At 34.7% G+C, this 23,230-nt stretch overlaps 1 protein-coding gene across 4 annotated transcripts in view; it reads left to right on the forward strand.

Moving 5' to 3' along the window:
• The window catches only part of LOC129806013 (zinc finger protein chinmo), an 84,611-nt gene that overhangs the window by 53,890 nt on the left and 7,491 nt on the right, over window positions 1-23,230 (forward strand). For 3 of the 4 annotated variants that reach the window (XR_008752140.1, XR_008752141.1, XM_055854304.1), the window contains exons 4-8: window positions 16,820-17,230; window positions 17,321-17,495; window positions 17,563-17,643; window positions 21,641-21,791; window positions 21,985-22,231. Coding sequence is in view for 2 of the 4 variants with exons in the window: in XM_055854304.1 (XP_055710279.1) it covers window positions 16,820-17,230; window positions 17,321-17,495; window positions 17,563-17,643; window positions 21,641-21,791; window positions 21,985-22,231 (1,065 nt within the window). In the remaining 2 variants the exon portion in view is untranslated. The remainder of the gene's footprint in view (window positions 1-16,819; window positions 17,231-17,320; window positions 17,496-17,562; window positions 17,644-21,640; window positions 21,792-21,984; window positions 22,232-23,230) is intronic. The other variant, XM_055854305.1, reaches the window with a different exon arrangement.

The raw sequence follows: 23,230 nt of genomic DNA on the forward strand, positions 1-23,230 counted from the left end.
CTATATGAAATTTAGTACAAGTGGAAGGTTGCGTTAATATTTTGTTGGAGATTTTTTGTAAAATCTTTTAGGTCAATCTTTATTGATAATAAAATAGTCATCATTTTGCTATTTCATCCTTGATTTTTAACTGTATCATCTTAAAACCTTTTTTCGACATTAGATAATTTAGTACATGCATGTGCTAAATGTTAAATTAGTACCAAAATATTGCAAAGCACATTCGAATACAGTTTTCATTAAGTATTGTATTTGATTTTTGTAACAATAGGGTAAGTGTACCAAATTTTGGCCAGCTTACAATTCCGGCCACATTTTTTGTTCCTCAAATTTCCATGAGTTTTTAGTTTTTGCATTTTAGTTAGTTTAATTTAGTTTAATTTAATTTAGTTTTAAAAGCAAATAGAAGAGCAGAAGTTTATAAAATTTAACTGATAAGAAATTATTTCATTCTCTTTCAAACTCATTAGATTTTTTTTACTGATTTTTCAATTACTTAAAATGTCCAGTAATATTTAAGTGTTGAGAATACGATTTTGTTTTCGAATACTTTTAAAATAAAATTACTTGTAAAATGTTTTATAAAGTTGAAGAATTCTTTTAAAAAGTTTTGAATTATTTGCAAATATATATTTTTTTCAATTTTTTCTTATTTAGGGGAAAGTGGTCTGCCTTTAAACGCGACAGCTTTTGAATGTTTAAATTTTTCTCTTATTTCCCAAAGCGAAAATTCTATTTTGTGAACTAGGGTAGAGTCAGTACTTTTTCGCCAGTAAGCACTTTTTCGCCACCTACAAATAAAATCACTTTTTCAGGGAATTATGAGCTTATGGAACTACGAAATGACTATTACTTCGTAACCTCTAGTCCAACGGATCAGAAAACCATAACTGGTGCTCCACCGACTAAATTATTTGCAAGTTAATTGAAGAAATTGTCGACAAGGTGAACAGTCACCAAAAAAAATATGGAGTTCTTAATAAACTTGTCAACGCTCAGACAAATTGTCTTGCAATATTTTATGTTTTTCCAGTACAGTATTTGATATTTTTTCACTGAAAGTCACTTTGTTATTAACTAAGCTTCGCTCTAATATCATTATTTAATAATGTTTCCCAAAAAAATAAAGAAATACGGATGTGGTGAAATAGGGCTTACTTTTTTCGGTTGTGTAAGTACTTTTCGCCACTCATTTTTCCAAGCATTTTACAAGTGGCACACCTCGCGGAATTTAGTTGAAACAGACGTAATTGTCAATTAATTTTTGTCGCAAACAAAAAATGTGCAAAAAATCATTCGAAATACTCTAATAATTGTCTAATATAGGTGTCTAATATAAGAAAAGTACTGTGCAATGTACTTTTGCGGGTTTTCGAAAGCTGCTATTTCTTAAAAATCAATTAAAAACAAGTGGCGAAAAAGTGCTTACACAGTGGCGGAAAAGTGTTTACAAAGTGGCGAAAAGTACTGAAACATGCATTGTTACAGGAAATGTATTTTTTCAACTAGATACCCAAAAATTCCCGGAAAGTCTCCTGGTTCATTAGAGAGACAATGCTTCAAAGCCCTTGTACAGAAAATTTCTTTTTATTTCGACAAAAATTGTAAGAATTACAAGGGTACAAAACCTTAAGGTGGCGAAAAGGGCTTACTCTACCCTATGTAAATACACATAACTATTTTCTATTAATTTCGATTAACAAAATGGAATTTTAGCTTTGGGAAATGAAAGAAAAAATGAAGCATTCAAAGGCAGGTCACTTTCCCCTATTTATTTATTTATTTTTAAATGTTTTAAATTATATTCACGTCTGGAACAGAATTTACAAAACGAATGTATTTTTTGTTTCTTTTTTTAAAGAAAATAATACAATTCTGAAAAGAAATTAAAATTACAAAGAAGGTTAATTTTTTGCTTTGCACAAAAAATAGGTTTATTGGTTTTTGGCCGGCAAATCAGGAGATTAATTAATCGAAATCTGTCAAAATAAATGTTCGATTTCGGTTACTAAAATCTAAACTTGATCGTATATCCCGTTTATTAGGTTACCAAGATAGTTAATAATTTCTTAATTTTTCTTTGTCAGGAAGTTTTCACAGTTTTTAAGCATTAAACATTTTTAAATCTCTTAAATTTTCGAATTTCATTCTAAAATTTTAGGGTCCGGCGAACACCGAATGCTAAGCGATTTTTATACAGCTGAAAATATATTTTCAGCCGAATTCTGCCAGCCTTACTGTGTTATCACACTTGCACATTAAAATTTTAATATGATTCACATTAATTGTCGCTGGTGAGAGTCTAAATGTATAATTTGTGTGTTTGAATCATTTTATATTCAAAATTTGATCTATTTGTTGATAAAAAGGCAGACTTGGCCCGCAATATTTGATATAAATTGATTTATAGCATTAATGCGAAAAATTAATGCGATTTTCTCTTTAATTTTTTAATGTGAAAAATATTTATGCTTTAGGTAAATATAAACTTATTTTTGCAGGTCAAGTCCACTTCTTTATCAATGAATAGAAAAACCCCAAATATTAAGTGACTCAAAGACACAAATAACATATTTGGACGCTCACAAGCGACAATTAATGTGATTCACATTAAAATTTTAATGTGCAAGTTGGATACCGCCGTTAAAATGACACTTGCGTGGTAGTGTCGTTTCCATATACTTGGTCAGCACTTTTTGTCCGAGAACTGCTGACAGGTCTGCGGTCAGTATATTTTTGCTAATCGATTCAGCAAAAATATGCTGAAAACGCTGTTTGATGCAGCGAACTGTGCTCACTGGGTAATCAAGTTTTATAAAGGTGGAATAGGCTCTAGTTATAGTTTTTTTTTTTTTAAATATTTGAAGAGGTATCCTAAAGTCAATTTATAAAAAAAAGTACCTGAAATGGACTTAAACATCCCTGGTTTTCTTGAATAATTTCGTCTTTAGAGTTTATGCTCTTCATGCCGAAAGCCAAGTCAAAAAACATTCGGTTTTTTGTCTTTTTACATTGCCTCCAGGTATGGTTGGTACAAGAATCATAGATAATTCCAACTTTTAATCCTCTGCCAATGGATTTTCCTTTTCCGACAAGGCTCATCTCGGTGTTTTGACGCGTCGTCTGACAGAAATTTCGGAAGCTCTTTACCAAAACATGAATTGGTCCTCGACTCTCATCACTGAATTCCGTCAAGCTATCGTCTGACCGGATTCAGAGGAATATCGATGAGGAGGAAGTTCTCGGCTCTGCCGACACGTGAGTGCTTTGCCGGATTCCGGTCCCTTTTCTCGTGATTTTGATGGGGGGGAGTGGGTGGATATACCCACCCAATATCTGACTGAGCACAAATTCGAATTTGCGTCTCGTCTAAGCTGAATCCGGAGGGTTTTCCTTTTTTATCTTTTTGGTTTTCTGGTGGATCCCTCTCCAATGTTGGGGTCTGGGGATCCTCCGCCGTCAGTCAGTCGCGTATGTTTCCCATACCAATTCTTGCTATTTCCCGCGCGACTCAAATCCACCCTCCATCATCATTTTCCCCATGGGATGTGTCTGTATATGTAGAGCACCCAGTTTTCCCTCATCATCGTTACTTTTTCTTTCGCACAGACACATGGCACAGAGGCAGTGAAAATTCTTCTGGGTGTCAGAGAGATTTTCTTTTCCAAAACCGAAAGTGTGAGTGCGAGTGAGAGGAAAAAATATTATTTTCTATGTATATTTTCGGCAGCACGTAAAAGACTTTTATGTATTAAAATACTCATACAGACGTCGAAAGAAGTGGCAGAAAAAGAAAAAAAAGGGCCGATAAGATTTCTGGCAAGACTGTGTGGGTGTTTTCTTGAGCCAGGTCCGGGATAATGCGGGATGCTGTGCGAGAAGAGAGCAAAAGAGCTTTTTTTTTTGGTTTGGGGGGTTTGGGTTTTTATTTGACTGAATATGGTGATGCCTGTTTATTATATTCGGATGAAGATGTGGTTTGGGGGTAGACCAAGAAAAATACACACAGATGATTTATGGGTGGCGGTAAACTGAGGACTTGTCTCTGCCTTTTTAAAGCTTTTCCCATGAGGATCTTCTTAAAGCTCCAACCAAGATACGATTTTCCAAAATATTTTCATTTTATCTACTCATCCTTCTCTCCAACTCATTCACACTCGGAGAAAACGGATTAGGGTAAGATGGGGTAATTCGGAATGGTGTGTATTTTGGAATTTTGAGATTTTTTCACTGTTCTCAGAGGGTCAAAGAGAAAAGAAATGTGAAAAAGAGTTAGGGATTCTCATAATTCCAAATTAGACATTCGACAATTAGACAATCGTGTTGAAGCTTAAAATTAAGTTTGTTTTGCCCAAAAAGGGGCCATGGCAATAGCCAGCGGACTTGCCATCATCAAAACCCCTACTTCGCATGAGGCAGGGGACAATGGTATTCTCGTGTTCTTTCGACACTCAATTAGACATGATTCCAAATTACCCCATATTACCCTATTGATGTCATATTTTATTGAATGGTAAGAACAATGAGTGCATGATGAGCATGATAATCCAAATGATGATGTCAAGAATATTCGAACCTGCTCATTTGGCTTCTTAAAGCTAAGATCATATTACTTAACTCACTGAATACCTTTAACAAAAACCGAAAAGATCAAGATCAAAATCCAAAAAAAAACAGTTCTAGAAAATATGAATTTATGGAGGTGTCACCGACGATGTGAAGATGATATCTGTTACCGTTTAGCTTCTAACAAAAGAAAAGAATGAATAGATTTCATTCAGCGGTCTAAGCAATGCAAACCTCATTAGAGGAGTCATAATCTAATGACCCTTAAGAAATTACTCAATAGCGATACCCCGTGCAATACAAATTTCTATGAAAATTTAGCGTATTCCTTTAGAAAGTTTATAAAAATCGATAATTAAGAAAAAGCATCGAACAACTCACAAATGGTTAACTTCACAAGAGAGCGATTTCATTTGATTTTTGCAGAGTACATTAAGAAAAGCCTATAACTTTGAGAATAATTAACTTAAGGTGCAATATTCACTGGAATGTCAAAGAGTATCAAGGTGTACTCAAAAGAAAAAAGTGTTTATTTTTATTTTGAAAATTCGGATTTTTCGAGTCTTATGCGCAACGCACAATAACTTATGTTTAGTAAACATGTTTTTGATATTTCAATGAGAGTGAGTGAGATCTAGATCTAGTCATCTCGCTCACTCTCATAGAAAATTTTGAAAACATATTTACAAACAAAAGTTATTGTGCGTTGGGAATTATGCCCAACGTACAATAACTTTTGTTTGTAAACATGTTTCCAAAATATCCTATGAGAGAGAGCGAGATGACCAGTTCTCTGTTTCATTCACTCTCATTGAAATGTCGAAAACATATTTACAAAACAAAATTAATTGTGCGTTGGACATTATGCTCAGCGCACAATAACTTTTGTTTTTTAAACATGTTTTTGACATTTCAATGAGAGTGAGTAAAACGGAGATCGAGTCATCTTGCTCTCTTTCATATGAAATTTTGAAAACATGTTCACAAACAAAATTAATTGTGCGTTGGGCATTATTCTGTGCAATTAAAAATTTCCTTAGTTAATACCCAAGTAGTAAAAACTAGTTTTTAAGGAAGAGCTTGTTTTTTTCTCGAAGAAAACTCGCAAGGTCGTTTTTGACAGCTTGAGCAGAATCCATATTTTTGCACACCAAAATATTCTGCAGAGTTTGGAACAAATGATGTCTGAAGAATATTCCAGCTTCTGGAGAATTTCCTATTGCATCTCTTGTAATTTTAGCAGCGTCTGTTATTAGTCGCACGATTTAGTGTTGTCATTTTGGAAAATCATGCCCTTTCTTTTGACCAAAATCGGATGTTTTTATTAAGCAAGTGCATTGAATCTAACGAATTAGGCACAGCGCTTATCTTCTATGATTGTTTCATCGCATGGGAGTAGCTCAAAGAGATTAATTTCCCTGGAATTCCATCAAATTCACAATTTTTGCAAGAAGGTTGGCTGTTTCTTTCAAGACTTTTTCCGCTGCATATTGTTCTATTAGATCTATTTCTCATCACTTTTCACCAATCGATTCAGAAAAATTTCTTCATTGCAGCATATCAGTAGAGAAATAGCTACATTCCCTAAATTCATACGGTTCCCTTTATTCCTTTCAGTAAAAAAATGGAGCACCCATGTATCGCGCTTTTAAACGCATCAAAGCTTTTCTAAATAGCGAAATACGATGAAATTATTGTTGTGCAACATTTTAGCAATCTCTTCAATTGTTATCCACAAATTTTCTTCCACTAGGAAACTCACAATATTTCCATCAATGTTAGAGACCGTTTAAAATGAAGTCGATGTTTTGAAAGATAAATCCCTATTTTGGAATTTTCCAAAATACCTTTTAATCATTCTAAGAGCAAGAGCATGATCTATATAAATGCCCAAAATGCTTTTTCCGTTGAAGTACATCACTTGGACCTTTCCAAAATTCGCTTAAAATTAAATGCTAAAATGTAGAACTTTTTTGTTTTACATCTGGAACAAAATAGAAAATGTAGAACATAAATGTAGAATCTAAATGTAGAACTTTTTTGTTTTACATTTTGGAAAAGTACTCCAAAAGCCATATCGACCTATTTGAAGAATACTTGGCATTTGTAAATTTAATTTAAGGTAAGACACTATAGTCTTTCCAGTACAAGCAAAAAAGTAAACATGAATGGTGGAGGTAAGCTACGAGATACCCTTTAACGACCTGCGTGAAAAAGTCCCACGAACTTATGCAATCATCTAATAGCTAAAAGAGGCAAGTGCCGTGCCGCAGATCCTATGCCCTGTGAACTAAGGATACCTACAACATAGCAGGTTATATAACCTACAACATTTGGCCACTGAGGAAGGCTTAGAGTCTGAGCCAAAAGCTTTGGGAATTTTTTTTTTCATAGCTGCCCCATCCCCCGACGCTGACCGGAATTAATAATACTTGAATCAACCGTCGGAAAACACCAATAAAGTAATTCTCTGACATCCAGATTGGTAACACGTTATTTATTGAATATTCTGTTCATGTTTCAACTTAATTTCATTACGTACATAATTTGTGGTCGCCATGACGTTGTCGCTTCCACATCAAATTGACATTCATTTTGATTTCTGTCAAACTGGTAATATTTTAGTCATTCTACAGACGTGGCATTAAAGATGGTCAAAACGAAGTTTTCATTCTCTAATGTTGTGCCTCTAGTCATGCGATGACTTGAGTGTTGACAATCTCTATATCAAAGTTTATATTACTCATCCGAAATTACATTAAAAAAATTAATTTCAGTAATTAATGAAAATCTTCTTAAATTATTTTCGCCATAAATATGCAAAAATTTCAATAAACTATAAGTTCAATTTGTTGTTAATACCATAAAATTCAATATTAAGTGACACTTAATAACATTACCACAGAGAAGAGATAATATTTAGAATGAAAAATAACGAGTAGTAACTTGTAAAATTCAGATTTTGCTGAATGGGTAGAGAGATCCTATCAGGTAGATGGGAAAAATGTATTGGAACTTGAATCACGCATTTCACCTGGTGTTTATGTCCCCTTTTCTCTGCGAGGGTGGATTTTCTCGTGCTTTTTTCCCTCACTGTAGGCTGATTGGATTTGAAGGTGGTAGGCTCATCCCTTGCACCCTCTCCTCAAAAACACTGTGCAGAGAATGCGAAATTGAAAGGATTAAAGAATGGTTGAGGACAACTCCCAGCTCCGAGGTACATTGGAGTGGCTTGAAGCTTTCCCGCCATTCTATCATCATCCTGACAGGATTTGCTGGGGAGGAAAGATGAGGGCGAAAAATAGCAATGGGTGCGTCTCCATCAAAGGCTGTACATTAGCAAAATGCTGGAATAACGTGTACTGGATGGGGACTTTTTGTGTTATTTGTTTTTATCGCAGAGACACATTCAAATACACTGTGAATTTTTTTTCTCTGCACAAACTTTTCATTTTCATTTCCCCAACTGGAGGAAATTCATCAAATTGGCTGCGCTGTTGATGCTTTCAAATCGCATTTAATTCCTCCAGAAATACTCCCATTCGCAATTCAGCCCATTTCCCTCTGTCGATCACTCTCCAGGATATTTTTTTGTGGCATCAGAAAGGATAAGGGACACATGAAGCTCGTCTGCTCTGTTGGATTCTATTTGTTGATGCTTCCGCTTGAATTTGTTTTTTGGAAGCTTTTTTTTTTTAATTATTTTAAATGAAAATTCAATGGGAATTTGAATATGAAGTACCTAAAGAATCATGTGGAATGGAAATGTGCAAATAAAAATTAATTATACCAGAATTATTAATAATGATGAGACATTTTACAGAGCTAAAATTAGAAGAGTTGGAAGTTTTTTTTTAAATAGGCTTTTCAGATGATACAATTCGAATATGTTAATAATTTTGAATAAGATTTTTACATAAGGCAAAGTATTTTTCAAAGTTAATTTTTTTAAAGTTCTCCTAAAAGAAATGCTATAAATTTTGACAACGCATAAAGTAAATACATTTTTTTTTAGTAAATTTGTGTATTTTTTAGTATTTTTTTTAAACTTTTAATGAAACGCGAAATTTACGACTAAAACAATATAATTGACAATATAATTGTTTTTATTTATAGATCTTAGTTTATTGAATTAATTTTAAGAAGCTTTTGAAAATCCGAGTATTTAAAAAAATTATAAAAATCAGAAAAAACTTCTCTGCGCGTTGTGGTGAATAACAAAAAAAATGGCATGGTGCAGCCTTAACATTAAGCAGTTTATTAAGGCCTTTGTAAATGTCTATAATTAAGCAGTTTGTATTAAGTACTTGAAAAAGTATTTTTATTTAGAACGTAATTAAGGATTTTCGACTAAGCACTTTTTAAGTAGTTGCTCTAAATGCATTAGAAAACATTTTTAAATTTATCATAATTTGTTTTATTTGTTCCTCTAAGTTGTGTTGTACCGGAAAAATTCAAGATAATGGTTAAAGGATTTAAAAAGAATATAAAAAATCTGGTGAGGTTATGCCCTAGACTACTTACGACTTAAGCTAACAGACAGTTTTACGTAATTATAATCAGAATAATGATTTTTTAAATTCCCATAATTTTCCTACTAACTAAGTCGTGTCTCAGCTTAGTCTGTGCTGGATTAGTAATACTTTTTTGAACACCGTTTCAGACGATTTCTGAGAAATGTCACACTGACTGTTTGTCCTTCTGTCCACCTGTCCATACGGCTGTCTCCAACTTTAGAGGCCCCATTTCGCCCCTTTCCGTAATTTTACCGTATTTTTTGGAATTACTCGAAAACGCGTCGTGCATTTTTTTTATTTTTGGATATGTAGGGTAGAGTCAGTACTTTTCGCCACCATTAGGCTTTAGGGGCCTCGTAATTTGTAATATTTTTGTCAGACTAAAATGAATTTTTGTATAAGGATACTTTGAAGCAATATCTATCTATATATCTAGGATACGTCTCGAGAATTTTAGAAAATCTCATTGAAAAATATGCATTTTGCCCAATTATGCTTGTTTCAGTACTTTTCGCCACCTGTTTTAAAACGAATTTCAATTAATTAAGAGACGTAATAACGTATTGGGATATTAGAACAGAACATATTATGAGTGTTAAAATGCTACTTATTCTTGAATGCCTTAAATTAATTGTTTTATATTAGGTGGCGAAAAAGTGCTTACATGGCGAAAAGGGCTGACTCTACCCTATCAGAGATTACCTAATCATTTCGTCTTTTGAAATTCCGTTGAATCTGGTTGAATCATTTCTAATAACGGATTTTCAATGTCAAATGTTAAAACGGCTCTAAAGTGCGTATTTCTCATCCGAATGGTATCATATTTGGGCTCGTTAGAAAGGCCTTGGAATTTCCGATAAAACTGAAAGTGTTCTAATTAATTAATCGATTTTGAACCGGTTCATAATCGATAACAAAATTTTATACGAAATTTAATTATGTTGGTCTTGAGGTACATTTTAGACAATGTTTGAAGTCAAGTGCCTGGCAAGTTGGCCTTTTTATATGGCGATATTTGAAGCCAATTCCTAAATTGGGATCGGACTCAGCTCACAGTGCTCCAAGGAAAAAAATTATTTACACAAAATTTTAGTATATTTATCCCTCCATACGGAAAGGTATCTTATAATACGGAAAAACTTCTCACTTTTTAAATATTTAGCATAACGATTACGAGTGCAGAAAAATTCCCATACGCATTTGTATGTGAAAGTAAGAAAGTGGCTTCAACTTTGAAGGACACTCGCCGGGGACTAGTTTAAAGTGATTTATAAATCGGTTCAAATCGGTTCTGAACCGGTAATGAAGCGGTTTTTCACTGATAAGTAATCCTTGACCGAAAATCAATTGCATTATTCTTAAAACTATTTTGGTGGATCTTTTGAGTGGTTTATGAAACGGATTCAATCCGTTACCAGTAAATTCGAGTTCGTGCATTTCGCAAAGTCTGAGACGCTTTGTTACCCTTTTTTTAATGTGTTTCAAATGAATTTGGCAAATTTTCAGAAGAAAGCTAATCTTTTATTAACATAGAAAAAAACTGAGTTGTTCGAAGCTTAAGCTGTTCAAAGATAGGGTGGTTTTCCCTATATGTTACATACAATTTCTTCAAGAAAACCATAAATTGTTCAATATTCTTAAAGTACTAATGTGATACTTTAAGAGGTATTATGTTTCGTCTGAAAATTTCAAATTTTGAAAAACTAGTTTGAGCCGAGATATATATCATAGAAGCTAGATTTTTTGTGTTCAAAAAAGAAATACTATTTTACTAAGAATTTTACGTAACTTAAAAATCTAATGAACCTTTTATACCTTCTTAATTTCTTCCCATTTGGTAGATCATTCAAATCGATATCTTTCACTAATAAAATTTTCAAAGCGGAAATTTTTCCACCAATTAGTGCAATTGGTTTATTACCCTACCCTACCATTGCGATCTTTCGTTCCAAATTGCAATCAAGATAGCAAAATTCCTACGTAGATGAAAATTAATTTTTATTTATGGCTTTAAGAGAATAGATAACATACGGAATAACACCTTTTCACTGTGAATTATTCATTTTGAATTCTGTTTAAGGTTACAAGTGAAGCTTTCAAGCTGAAAATAATTCAATGTCACAATGCAGCATATGCTTTTTGCCACGATGTATCGCATTTTGCGTAAATGTGCGACTTCTTCAGCACAATTTATTTTATGTTTAAAGAATAAGAAAAAAATGTGCTCACTTGTACAAATATCTTGTGCGAGAAATTATTTATCGCGTGTATTTCATGGAACACACATTCTAGCGATTTAAAGGGTGTAGCTTTTTGAGATAAACTCAACAAAAAATTCTTCTTAACAATGTGCTCCAAGACTTTTTAATCAGAAAATAAATAGTTTTTATTTATTGTTTTATGAATTATGTTTATTTGAGACACTTCTAATGCATTCACAGTTTTTTTTTTGCTTACATAATCAACGATATCCTAAGCTGATAGTGACTTTTTGAGGAAAATATAGCATTTGATGTGTGAAAAGATTAAAATGCAGTATATATGTTCTTGGTAAAGAGATCAGGGGAAGAATGAGGTCTGTGCGCAATCGATGATTATTCTGGGAATCCTAAAATTGGGCAGGAGGAAAAATATCCGCAATGTTCTAACATCAGCAAAAAAAAAGCTGCGATGTGCGTCTTTTTTCTTTGGTGAAGCTTAGAAGAAAAAAATGGGTAATGGGCAAATCATTCATTGCCATTGCGTTTTATTTTTACCACTTTGGTATTTTTGTTAGTATTCCTCTCTCGCATACTGATGCATTTTTTGGGGGGGACCCCCATTTTAGAGGAGACGCACCTCCTTCCCGTTTGGCCCGCCGACCACCCATTGGGTGGCTCTCTAATCTCCTCTGAATAATCATTTTTAATAATAGCGCGCATTTTTTTTTCACGAACCAAGAGGCGCACCAAACATTATCAATGTGAGTGTGACACAGTTTTTTTCTCCGTCGCGGAATTAGGTCACACACATGAGAAATTGCATCAAACGCGCGTCGCTTTATATTTTTTTTTAGCTGAGAAACACCCAAAAAATCCACGCACACGCACTCACATTTGCGCCCCCATAGACACTATAATAGCAATTTGGTGAGAAATCTTGGAGCATTCGTCCCCCCCGTGTTCTATCTCAAAATTCTGCTATGTAGGGTAAGGTGGGGTAATTTGTAACAATGTCTAATTTGGAACACTTAGGATTTCCTAACAATTCTAGATGGCAAAGAAAATAACAACGAAGGCCTTCCTTTCCTCCTTGGCCATCTGATACCGTATCAAAATCTCAAAATCGTTCCAGAATGCCCCATCTTACCGTACATGCATATGCTGCTCTCCGTATGCTCGACACACTCAAGCACCGCGAGGAGGCAAGGCGCGAAAAGAAGAGTAGGACTGTGCATGGGCCATGGGGAGATGGGGCAGAGGAAGAAAAATACACACAGAATTGTTGGTGAAAAAAAAATGAGGCCTATCTTTGACACAGTGCTCATGAATTGTTTATCGCAATTGCATAACACATGGTACATACTCCAAATGACTCGCAATTTGGCTGTTAAGCATGCTCCACTGAAGCATTCCTTTGGTCATTAGTACTGCCCGTGGTCGTATTGATTTTGGAGATGGCTCATTTGTAATCGCATTCTCTCGCATTTATCAATGGTATCTGTTTCAATTGAATAAAATTGATCAGAGGCAAATTTGTAAGAGGCTGTGGGCAAAAATGTAAATTCAATCGAGATTAGGGTGACGACAGGAAAACTTTCAATGAAATTTTGGAGAGATTTTGAAATTTTCCACGCAGTTGCATCGATCACAATCGGTCGCTGAAATAAATCCGAAAAAGTTAAAATAACATTCGGGAAATGTTAATTTTAAATAAATAAGTAAATATTACCCTTTTTAGTTGTATTGGGGGTTAAAGTTACCCTTTTTAATGATAATTTTACCATTAAAAATGTGTAAAATTAACATTAAAAAATGTTGATATATTTTTACACTTCAAAAGTGTTTAAGTTATGAGGAAAAAAAGTTAATTGCACCCTCTTTTTTCTCTCAGTGGTAATGAATCGGTTAAGTACCCATAAATGACCTATATCACGTACAGTAGAGTCTCGCTATAGTCAATATTTGGTTCCAGATTTGACACTTGGGTCGCACTACTGTCCATGTCATTTTTTTAAATTATCAATGACTTTTAGTAGTGAAATTGCTCGACGGCTTCCACTTTCTTTGCGATTGTGGTACTTGTCCTCGCTCTCTTCATTCTGGATCACAAATATCACTACCACTCAATTAAGTTTGCCAAAAATATTAAAATAATTATGACAACATTGCATGTCGTGTACTAAAAAACATAACCTAACTTAAAACCAGTATTTTGAAATCAACGGTCGATAAATTCTGGACTATATAGCGATGGCCTATAGCGAGGCTCTACTGTATATTTTTTTTTAAATATCTCTTCTTTTCTGTTCGTAAAACTTATTACTCATCTAGAGGCCAAATAGTAAGAGATAGAAACTTCTGGTCTTCGGTGAACTCCCTTCCTCCCCATAAAAGTCGATTCAAGGATCATCATTATTTGAAATTTATTTAACAAAAATCCTTTGGTTATGGAACTTCTTTTAAGAGGACCTCAGCGGATTTCGGGCTTAGCTGCTTTTAAGTTACAGTAGACTGTCTCAAATTCAGGCATTTGGTACCGAAATGTCACCCAAATTAGAGAGAAATTCATTTTCAACAATTTTTGCATCTTTACGAACATTTAAGTACAAATGTTTGTAGAAATACAAAAAAACGCTCGTCAAGTGATCATGTTACGAACAATGTTTGTGAAAAAGTACAAACTTTTACGAACCTGTTTGTGGGTTATACGATTTACAAACATTTACGAATATTTTTACAAAATAATTTTATCTGTGTACGTTCTGCAAGAGATACCCTGATCTTTTCGGTTCGAAGGTTTTCCCGGAATACGGATTATTGTTACAATGAGCACCAGATCCTAATGGAGCTAGAGCGAAGAGGAACTTATTGAACCAAGAACGGTAGTTGCACTGTTCAGAGATAGCTTATCTAGGGCCGGCTACTACTGTCCCTGACTTTAATAAATGGATCAGTGCCTCATGACCGACACACAATTGTGTTTCAGGCCGAGGTTACTGCATTAGTATGATCCGAGGAAGGAAAATGCAAATTATTTCCGAAGGAAAGGCCGCTAAAGAGAAAAGCTTCTATTGGAAACATATTAATCCAAATGGAGACAAGGGAAAGTTTCTAATTGGAGACAAACAGTGTAAGTGAAACCGCGACGAAAGGCTTCCAAAACCTTGTTGAGTTTCTTCTGAGTGAAGGATTCGTTCTTATTCCTGGTCTTTTCTCCTTTTCCATCTAAAACAATAAGAAAATCTCTCCAAAAAAATCACATTTCCGGGGTTTCCTATTGCAGCATCTGCAGACACTTCAGAAAAATCTTTTTTATTCACGAAATAGGTAATTATTTCATTTGAAAACTTCACGTACCGTTAACAATAAAGATTAGCACTTAATTTAAGTAAAATTAGCCAGAAATATGACGTAAATGTTAAACAAAAGGAATAAACAACAGTCACTTCATTGTGTTTTTCATTGGAAAACATGGTCGATCGATGAAAAACTCGATGGTGAAAAGGTACACTTTTAATTTTTCTCAGAAATTAAGAAATTAAAATTGGTGAATATGAATGGATTTTCGCTTTATTTGGAGCTAAATTAACTAAATAATTATTATTATTATTAATCGTATCGAGATATTTATTACAAGGTAATCATTTTTTTTTTTTTTTTTTTTTTTACAATGCGTTATATCCCGTGTTGGAAGAATCTGCGAAGTCCATTGTAGACCGCCCAGGAGCGCCTTCCCGTAGTATGGTGAATGCTTCTTCCATGCTCCCGGAGTTGTTGGGCGAGGCGGTGCATTTTTATTACGTTATATCACAGTGAAAATGTCTTTTTCTAAACATTCAGATCTTTGCACCGGGCGGGGCTCGAACTCACAACAGTGAATCGAGCCAGGGAATCGATCCGCCCAAGAGTCAACGGTCTTGCCTATTGCGCCACTGATTCCCCAAACTAAATAATGAAACTGTGGTATAGAAAATATATAAATATAATAATTTAATACTATTATTACCATGAGAAGAATGACGTTTCCATTTGAAGTAGCGAAAAATTTCCATTTGGAGCAGGTTTTGAATTAGCTTAATTCACCCTAATGCATTACAGGATTGCGATTAATTCTCTGTTAGAGATATTTCGTCAATAAATGCACATGGAAAAAGCAGAACTTCGTACAAGATCACTTTCAATTGAATTACAGCAAAAAAAGTCCATTTAAACCTTAATGAGTTTAGTAATAAATCGTCGGTTGCGTCTACATCTATCGTATCTGCATTTCTTTTGTGTCAGCATTTCACGCAAGAGGGGACGTCTGTATTGTAGCTTACACCAAATGCAGATACAAAACAAATGCAGATACGACAGAGGTAGACGCAACCGACGAAATTTTAACCCTTTAAGGACGATTGGGTCACCCGTGACCCATAGAGAAAATTAATTTTCCTGACTACCCAAAGTTCTATCTTTCTAATGTTTGAACGTAATCGTGAAGTAGAAGGTTGTAGGAATCTAGGTTATTTTTGCAAATCTCCAACTATTTGCTGTTAGTAAATATTTAAGCTCAAATGTGATAATTTTTCAATTGACCGCACAGATAAATGATTTTTATTATTTTTCTATATTTCCAATTTTTTTAAGCAAAACCGTTTCGGGAATAGAAAGTACCACTACTTATACATAATATTTTTCATTATAGTAAAAATTATCATTCACTGGTGTCGTTAAAAAAATTACTTAAATATTTAGGCTATTTTTATCCCTATCGTTGATAGAAGAAAAAAATATACCGAATCAGACTCTGTTGGATTGTCCAAGGCCAGGGAGGTGACATTAGCTCTGAAAAATGCGACTGATTTTAGTGTAAATTTTTCCCTGTTTTCGTACACATTTCACGAGATGTCTCCAAAACTACGTAGGTTGCAAATTTAAGGTTTTCGGTTGCCTCTTCGTTATTAAATTGGCTTTTATCTTGTATTAGTATTTTTTGCTAATTCATTCTACAATGACAGAAAACAGCTAATAAACTCAAAAGTTTTTTCGGCTCACTAGAAACATAAGGGAAACATAGGAAATGTCATACCCCTAGTTCTTTATGTAAAACATTTAATTAATTTTGTTTATTAGTTTCTTATTGATTTTGGATCAGAAAAAAGCGTCTCGTCCTTAAAAGGTTAAAAAAGTAATTTGAAGATTTATTTTTATGCAATTTAAACTTCTTGAAGACTTCAAGTGGATTACGTGCCAAGTACCAAAAGCAAGAAGATAAATTTCACGATCTCGTGTAAGCCTAATCTCTCTCGTTAATCTGCCCAGATGGTTTTTTTTGTTCATCTCCACAAATTAATATATCAGAATTGATGTGGCGCCCACCCAAAAACTCTGTGCAACGTATCACGTTGACGCTGTAGGCGATATTTGTCCCACTGGGCTGTGAATTTGGCAATTTTCTAATGACTCGCCACATTGTCCGGTGTGCGATAGATTGGCCCCCTTTATCAGCATTCCATGCGATATCAAGTGAATTGTTTTTTTCTCTTGTTGCAGGCACAATTTTCAAGGCTCACAAATTGATTCTTGCTGCATGCTCGAAGCACTTTGCCGACCTCTTCCAGACAGCCCCCATTAATGGGTCATGCTGTGTGATCCTGGAAGCTACATCGGCGGAGAATATGTCAGCTCTGCTGGAGTTTATGTACAAAGGGGAGGTGCACGTGTCACAGGAATCACTCAATAGCTTCCTGAAGGCGGCCGAGAGTCTACAGGTGAAGGGCCTGTCCACAGAACATGGCAGATTGGCGGCAGCGCCGTCAGGTGGGGTGCACGATGTACCCCTAGAATCACCTTCGGGTAGTACTAGTCGACGACAGGGTAGAGGAAGCTTGAGCGGATCTGGGAGTCTGGGACACACAGGGATTAAACAGGAATGCGACTCACTTATGCATCCCAGTAGTGCAGGTCAGTATCTCATGTGCCCCCCATATGCCCCTATGAACTGTCCAGATGACAGAAGTTTTTTAGAGTTGATGGCAAATCTCGGTCTTGCAGGTTTAGCGGGATTCCATTCCTACATCTCACCCATGTACCGTCCTCTGCCATATGACCCACCTCGGAAGAGACCCCTGCGAAGTCCCTTCATCGAGCAAGAGACACGAGGTAGTGTCCTCAGGGACGGCTCTAAGGGCAGTGCTGGCAATGCCAGTCCCATAAGCAAGGGATACAGGTAAATATCAGAGAATTCCCCTTCCTAAAATCCATTCACTAAATATTCCCCTTTGTACCTGGACCAGACCTGGAAGTAGTGCTTCATCATCGGCCCCAACTGAAGCTGATGCTCTGCAGGCAGAGAGAACATCACCGCAGCAATCAAGGTGAGTCTCTCATGTTCCTTTCTTTCAGAACAATCTCAATGTAATTCTTCGCTTTGATGGAGGGTTCTCGAATTGCCTTTTTTTGCCAAAGTTCAATTTGCAAAGAAATCCAAATGAGAATTATGATTCTATTGATGACGTAGAACTTCTATAGAGTCACGAAAAAGTTTCTTGTTATTTTGGTTTGCGATAAAAACTCCATTTTGGGGAAATCCAATTTTGTAATCTTTGGTAATAATGGAAAAGTTGCCATGTCATAATAATTCAATTCTGTGACTTGATTTGTAAAGAGTTCTGAGGAGAATTCTATGCATTTCCGGAAGTAAATGCTAAGATCGTTAATATTTGTAATATTTTTCCTTTGTGAATTTTTCTTGACCGCCAAAATGATCTTGTTAGCCATCTCAATTGTCGGAGAGGTTATTTTGTAAAGTGTTAGGTTAACCCTAACCTATAAAATCTTAAAAACTTACATGATGCGGTGTTTCATCTACTCTAAAAAAAAATGTTTTGTCAAATTAACAAGACAAGTTTGTAAAAATGATGTTCTTTCATTCAGAATATGGAAAAAAGTTTTTTTCAAATTGGTAAATAAAAATATTTTGACAAAATTTCAACAAAATCCATTTGTTTGTTTAACAAGACTTTTAAAAGTATAAATTTTGTATTCAAAATAGTAATTAAACATCTTGGCATGATTTTCCTACAATTCTTTAGGTATTTTTTTTAAATTCATATATGCATCTTAACCTTAAAAATTTAACCTAACCTTGAAATTTTAACGATTTTTTTAGCCATACATTTTTAAGGAATGTAAGAATAAGTACTTTGTATCATCTAAAGAAACAATAACCTCTGAAAACATTTTGAATTCTTAGGTTTTAGGATTACTCAACGATTTACTTACACTTATATTTTACTTTACTTACACTTTTTTTAAAAGAATTTTTAGGCTTTTTATTTGAAAAATAAGAGAGCCTAATTTTGAGAAAAATTCAAATAAATTTCAAAACCTGTTTTAAAGTTTCTGTAGCAATTTGAAAATATTTATTTTACTATCAATATCATCGTAAAAATTGCCTTTTTAAGAATTTAATCTAAAGGCTTAACTGTGCACGAAATAGTGAGAAACAACAAAATCACAATATAGATAATACCTCACTAATAGTTCAAAATATACGGAGATTTATATAAAAAATAGAAAAAAAGTTTTGTCTAAATCAATCGACAAATATACTTGAAAAAAGACAAATCTTAATTGTAAAAAACAATTAAAAAAATTAATAGAGCTTCCGGTATAGGAACCAGGCCTTCTTGAGAGCAAACTTTCTAGATACGCGGTCAAGAAAAAGTCAGCAGAACACCTTTTCAATAACACAAAATTCAAATTGATAAGGTAAGGGTACCAGGGATCTATGGATCCAGGTAGTTCCCTAAATTAATATTCAGAGCATTGCCAATAAAAAATAAAATGATCTTTTCAAAGATATTTAAAGACAATGAAGACTGTTTAGAAAGAAATTCAGGTCATAACCGATTTTTCTAAAAACCGGATCAAGGCAGTTTTTCAAAAATCGAATAATTCAAAAAGTTGCAAATCAGTTTGTTTATTAATCAGTTTGTAAGTCTAAAAACGAATTAAAAATTACTATTTGGAGAAACAGCCTAATTTTCCGAACATACGAAGCAAAGCCGAATTTATATTTAAAGAAAAAACCCTTTATTTCGATTATGATAAAGTTTTTTTTCCATTAAACATTGCGTAAATACAAGTTTATATGTTTTTTTTTTTAAATACTTCTTAAGATTTTTTTTTGAAACCAGACACCTGGGAAATATTCCATGCTACATCCAGTCAAATCAGATCTTGACAGTTCGTTATGTTCGAATTTAGGTTTAATCAAAGCACATTGTACGATAAAATTCGAATTTAATTTAAAGTTTGGATAGCTCTTCAAAGATAAGCAGATAAAAAATGGTCAGATAAAAAAAGGCTATTCTTGGATAATCACTAAAATGAGTTTTAGATTATCGGGTTCCGGTCAAAATCCGGAAAGCAAAACCCCAAAAGCCAAAATCCAGAAAGTCGAAATTCCGAATTCTTGAAAGTGTTCGTATAATTTCGCCCCCTTCAGGATTATGACCGTTTGGGACTTGGGTTTTTCCTGGTTTTACCTTTTTAGGACTTGAGGTTTTCGGGATTTTGGATTTACAGGATTTTGGATTTACGGGATTTGAACTTTTTAGGATTTTGTGTTCTGGATTTTGGCGTTCCGGATTTGCCATTGGGATTTTAGTGCTCTAGATTTTGCCTTTTGAGATTTTAGTGTTCCGTTCTGGATTCTGGTTTTTAGGAATTTTGGTGTTCTGGATTCTGGCTTTTCGGATTTTTTCTTTCCGGGATATGAACTTTCCGAGATTTTAGAGTTCTAGATTTTGGCCTTCCGTATACTAGCTTTTCGGGATTTTGGCTTTGCGGGATTTGAACTTTTTAGGATTTTGGTGTTCTGGATTTTGGCTTTTCGGGATTTTGGCGTTCCGGATTTGTCTTTGGGATCTTGGCGTTCTAGATTTTACCTTTTGGGATTTTGGTGTTCCGGATTCTGGTTTTTAGGGATTTTGGCGTTCTGGATTCTGGTTTTTTGGGATTTTTTCTTTCCGGGATATGTACTTTCCGAGATTTGAACTCTCCGGGATTTTAGCGTTCCAGATTTTGCCTTTTGAGATTTTGGCCTTCCGTATAGCTTTTCGGGATTTTGGCTTTGCTGGAGTTCGTCGTACCGGGCTCTGCCTCTCTGGGATTTTGGTTTTATAGGGATTTTAATTTTTTGGAATTTTGGCTTTTCGGGATTTTGGCGTTATAGATTTTTCCTTTTGGAATTTTAACGTTCTGAATTCTGGTTTTTATGGATTTTGTCTTTGCGGGATTTTGGCGTTATGGATTCTGGCTTTTCGGATTTTGGCTTTTCAGTATTTGAACTTTCCGGGATTTTGGCGTTATAGATTTTGCCTTTTGGGATTTTGGCCTTCCGTATACTAGCTTTTCGGGAATTTATCGTACCGGATTCTGATTCTCTTAGATCTTGGCTTATCGGGATTTTAATTTTTTGGGATTTTGGCTCTTCGGGATTGTGGCGTTCTGGATGCTAGCTTTCGGGATTTTGGCTTTACGGGATTTTTGGCGTTCTGGTTTATGGCTTTCCGGATTTTGACTTTTCGGGATTTGATTTTTTATTTGTTATTTTGGCTTTTCGGGATTTTGGCTTTCAAGATTTCAATTATCATACTTCAAACTTCCAAATTATTTTGTCCGAGACGCGGCGTTGTTTCGGATTATACATTTTATCCTTCTTTCTGTGAATATTAGATCTATCTCAAGCTATCAATCTTAAGCAAGCAATTAAAAGTTTAATGATTTATAAAAATAAATAACAGCCAAAAGATTGCGTATTTGCAGAATATTTTCTTCTCCGTAGAATATTAAGAAAAACCTTTTTTCGAGGAGAAACTCCGGTAACTTATTCCCATTTTTACTGACAAGGGTTTCTGGTTTCTTGACTCATCTCTTGGTAGTTTTAATTTTGAAAAAAAAAACATCTTTGACAAATCTATTTTATATTTAATTAATATTAATTAAATATAATTTAATCTATATTTAAGTAATTGCAATGATTAGTTAATTTGAACTACAAGGGCTTCAGATAACCCTGATAACGCCATATTCTGGATTTGAAATGAGAACAATTCAGCGTAACAGATTAATAGAAATTCAATCAAATCTGAAGAATTTTTTAGAAGAAAGCAACCCTTCTTGAGTACAAACCCAAATTCAAGAAACTTTTCACGTTTATGGTGTTCAACAGTAGTAGAAAATGCCATTCCTGCGTAGGTGATGTGTTTTTGGGGCATTGTACTACTTTGGGGATGAGTAATGGGGTTGAAGGAAGAAATGGGGAGAATATTAATGGTGTAAAAATGTTCACATGTGCGTGCACAGCAGATACGAGAATCACAGCCCACCAAGCACAACAGCAGGAAACGGAAACACCCCAACGGCGATTGCTGACCGGAGTGAGAGGAGTGAACGGAATGGAGGAAATGTGACGGACCCCATCGATGATGATAAGGATGAACGAGATTCGAACTATGTGAGTTGTGAATTTTAATTTTATACCACGCACACATCCACAAAACCAGTCGCTGGATTTTAAGCCCTACCCTCCCTCCCGAAGCCCCTACCCCGGGGGATGGTGGAGTGCTCAGGGTCTGGTGACAGTTTGAGTGGTTTGCATTGTCTGTCGGTTCAATAATGGGTGGGATATGTTTTTGTTGTGTACCCAGGCCGGTGCTGAGGATTTGAGGGTAAAAAATGAAATTGACTACTCACCCCCGCCGCCAACGCTCAGCACAAATGCCCCGCCGACGCCCACAACTCCGGTGTCCTTCGTAAGCGGAAAGGGTGCCACTGAGACCATCGACGGAGGACTGCCCGGTGGACTGGCTACGCAGATCGCCACCGCAGACATGCTCAATGTTTGGACGGCCTCGAAGCTGGCCAACAAGGGAGGAAGTGTCAATACGGCCGACGGTAAGACCCAACCCCCTACTCATCATTTCTTTGTCACTCAACCGATTTTAAGCTCGGACGGATTAGGATATGATTTTAAAATAATCAGGTCTGGATTTTACGATAAAGGGCCAAATTGTTAAACAAACAATTAATAAATACACCGAAATTTAGCATATTGAATCCCAACTTATTGATTTTCTGGATTTAGAGCATTTTAGAATCTTCAAGCTTTAATTTTATTTCGAACCTTCTGACTGTGTTATCAAACTTGCACATTAAAATTTTAATATGATTCACATTAATTGTCGCTGGTGAGAGTCCAAATGTGTAATTTGTGTGTTTGAATCATTTTATATTCAAAATTTGATCTATTTGTTGATAAAAAGGCAGACTTGGCCCGCAAAATTTGATATAAATTGATTTATAGCATTAATGCGAAAAATTAATGCGATTTTCTCTTTAATTTTTTAATGTGAAAAATATTTATGCTTTAGGCAAATTTCAACTTATTTTTACAGGCCAAGTCCATTTCTTTATTAATAAATAGAAAAACCCCAAATATTAAGTGACTCAAAGACACAAATAACATATTTGGACGCTCGCAAGCGACAATTAATGTGAATCACATTAAAATTTCTATGTACAAGTGTGATAACGCCCTGAGAGAGTGAAAGATTAAAAACTTAAATTAAATATTTAGTTTAAAAATTAAAGATTAATCTTTGGGAAAGGGTTTACAGTGCTTCATACTTCATACGTATTTAATAACGCCTTGACTGAGAACTTAACGAAACAATAAAGAGTTAAAGAAGTTTTAAATATTTACAGAGCACAAAGATTAACATTTTAATAGCAATTCTTAATAAGAATTTATGATAATATAAGCTTTGATAACTTTATTCAAATCATAGACAAAATGTACTTCTAGATTTTTTCGGATGATCCGATTTTATGAGAAAAGATATATTCTTCCAGTTTTAAGAAATCCAGGAAAATTCATAACCTTTTGAAGCAATT

This window comes from Phlebotomus papatasi, chromosome 3 (genome assembly GCF_024763615.1).
Source record: "Phlebotomus papatasi isolate M1 chromosome 3, Ppap_2.1, whole genome shotgun sequence".
NCBI classification, from domain to species: Eukaryota; Metazoa; Arthropoda; class Insecta; order Diptera; family Psychodidae; genus Phlebotomus; species Phlebotomus papatasi.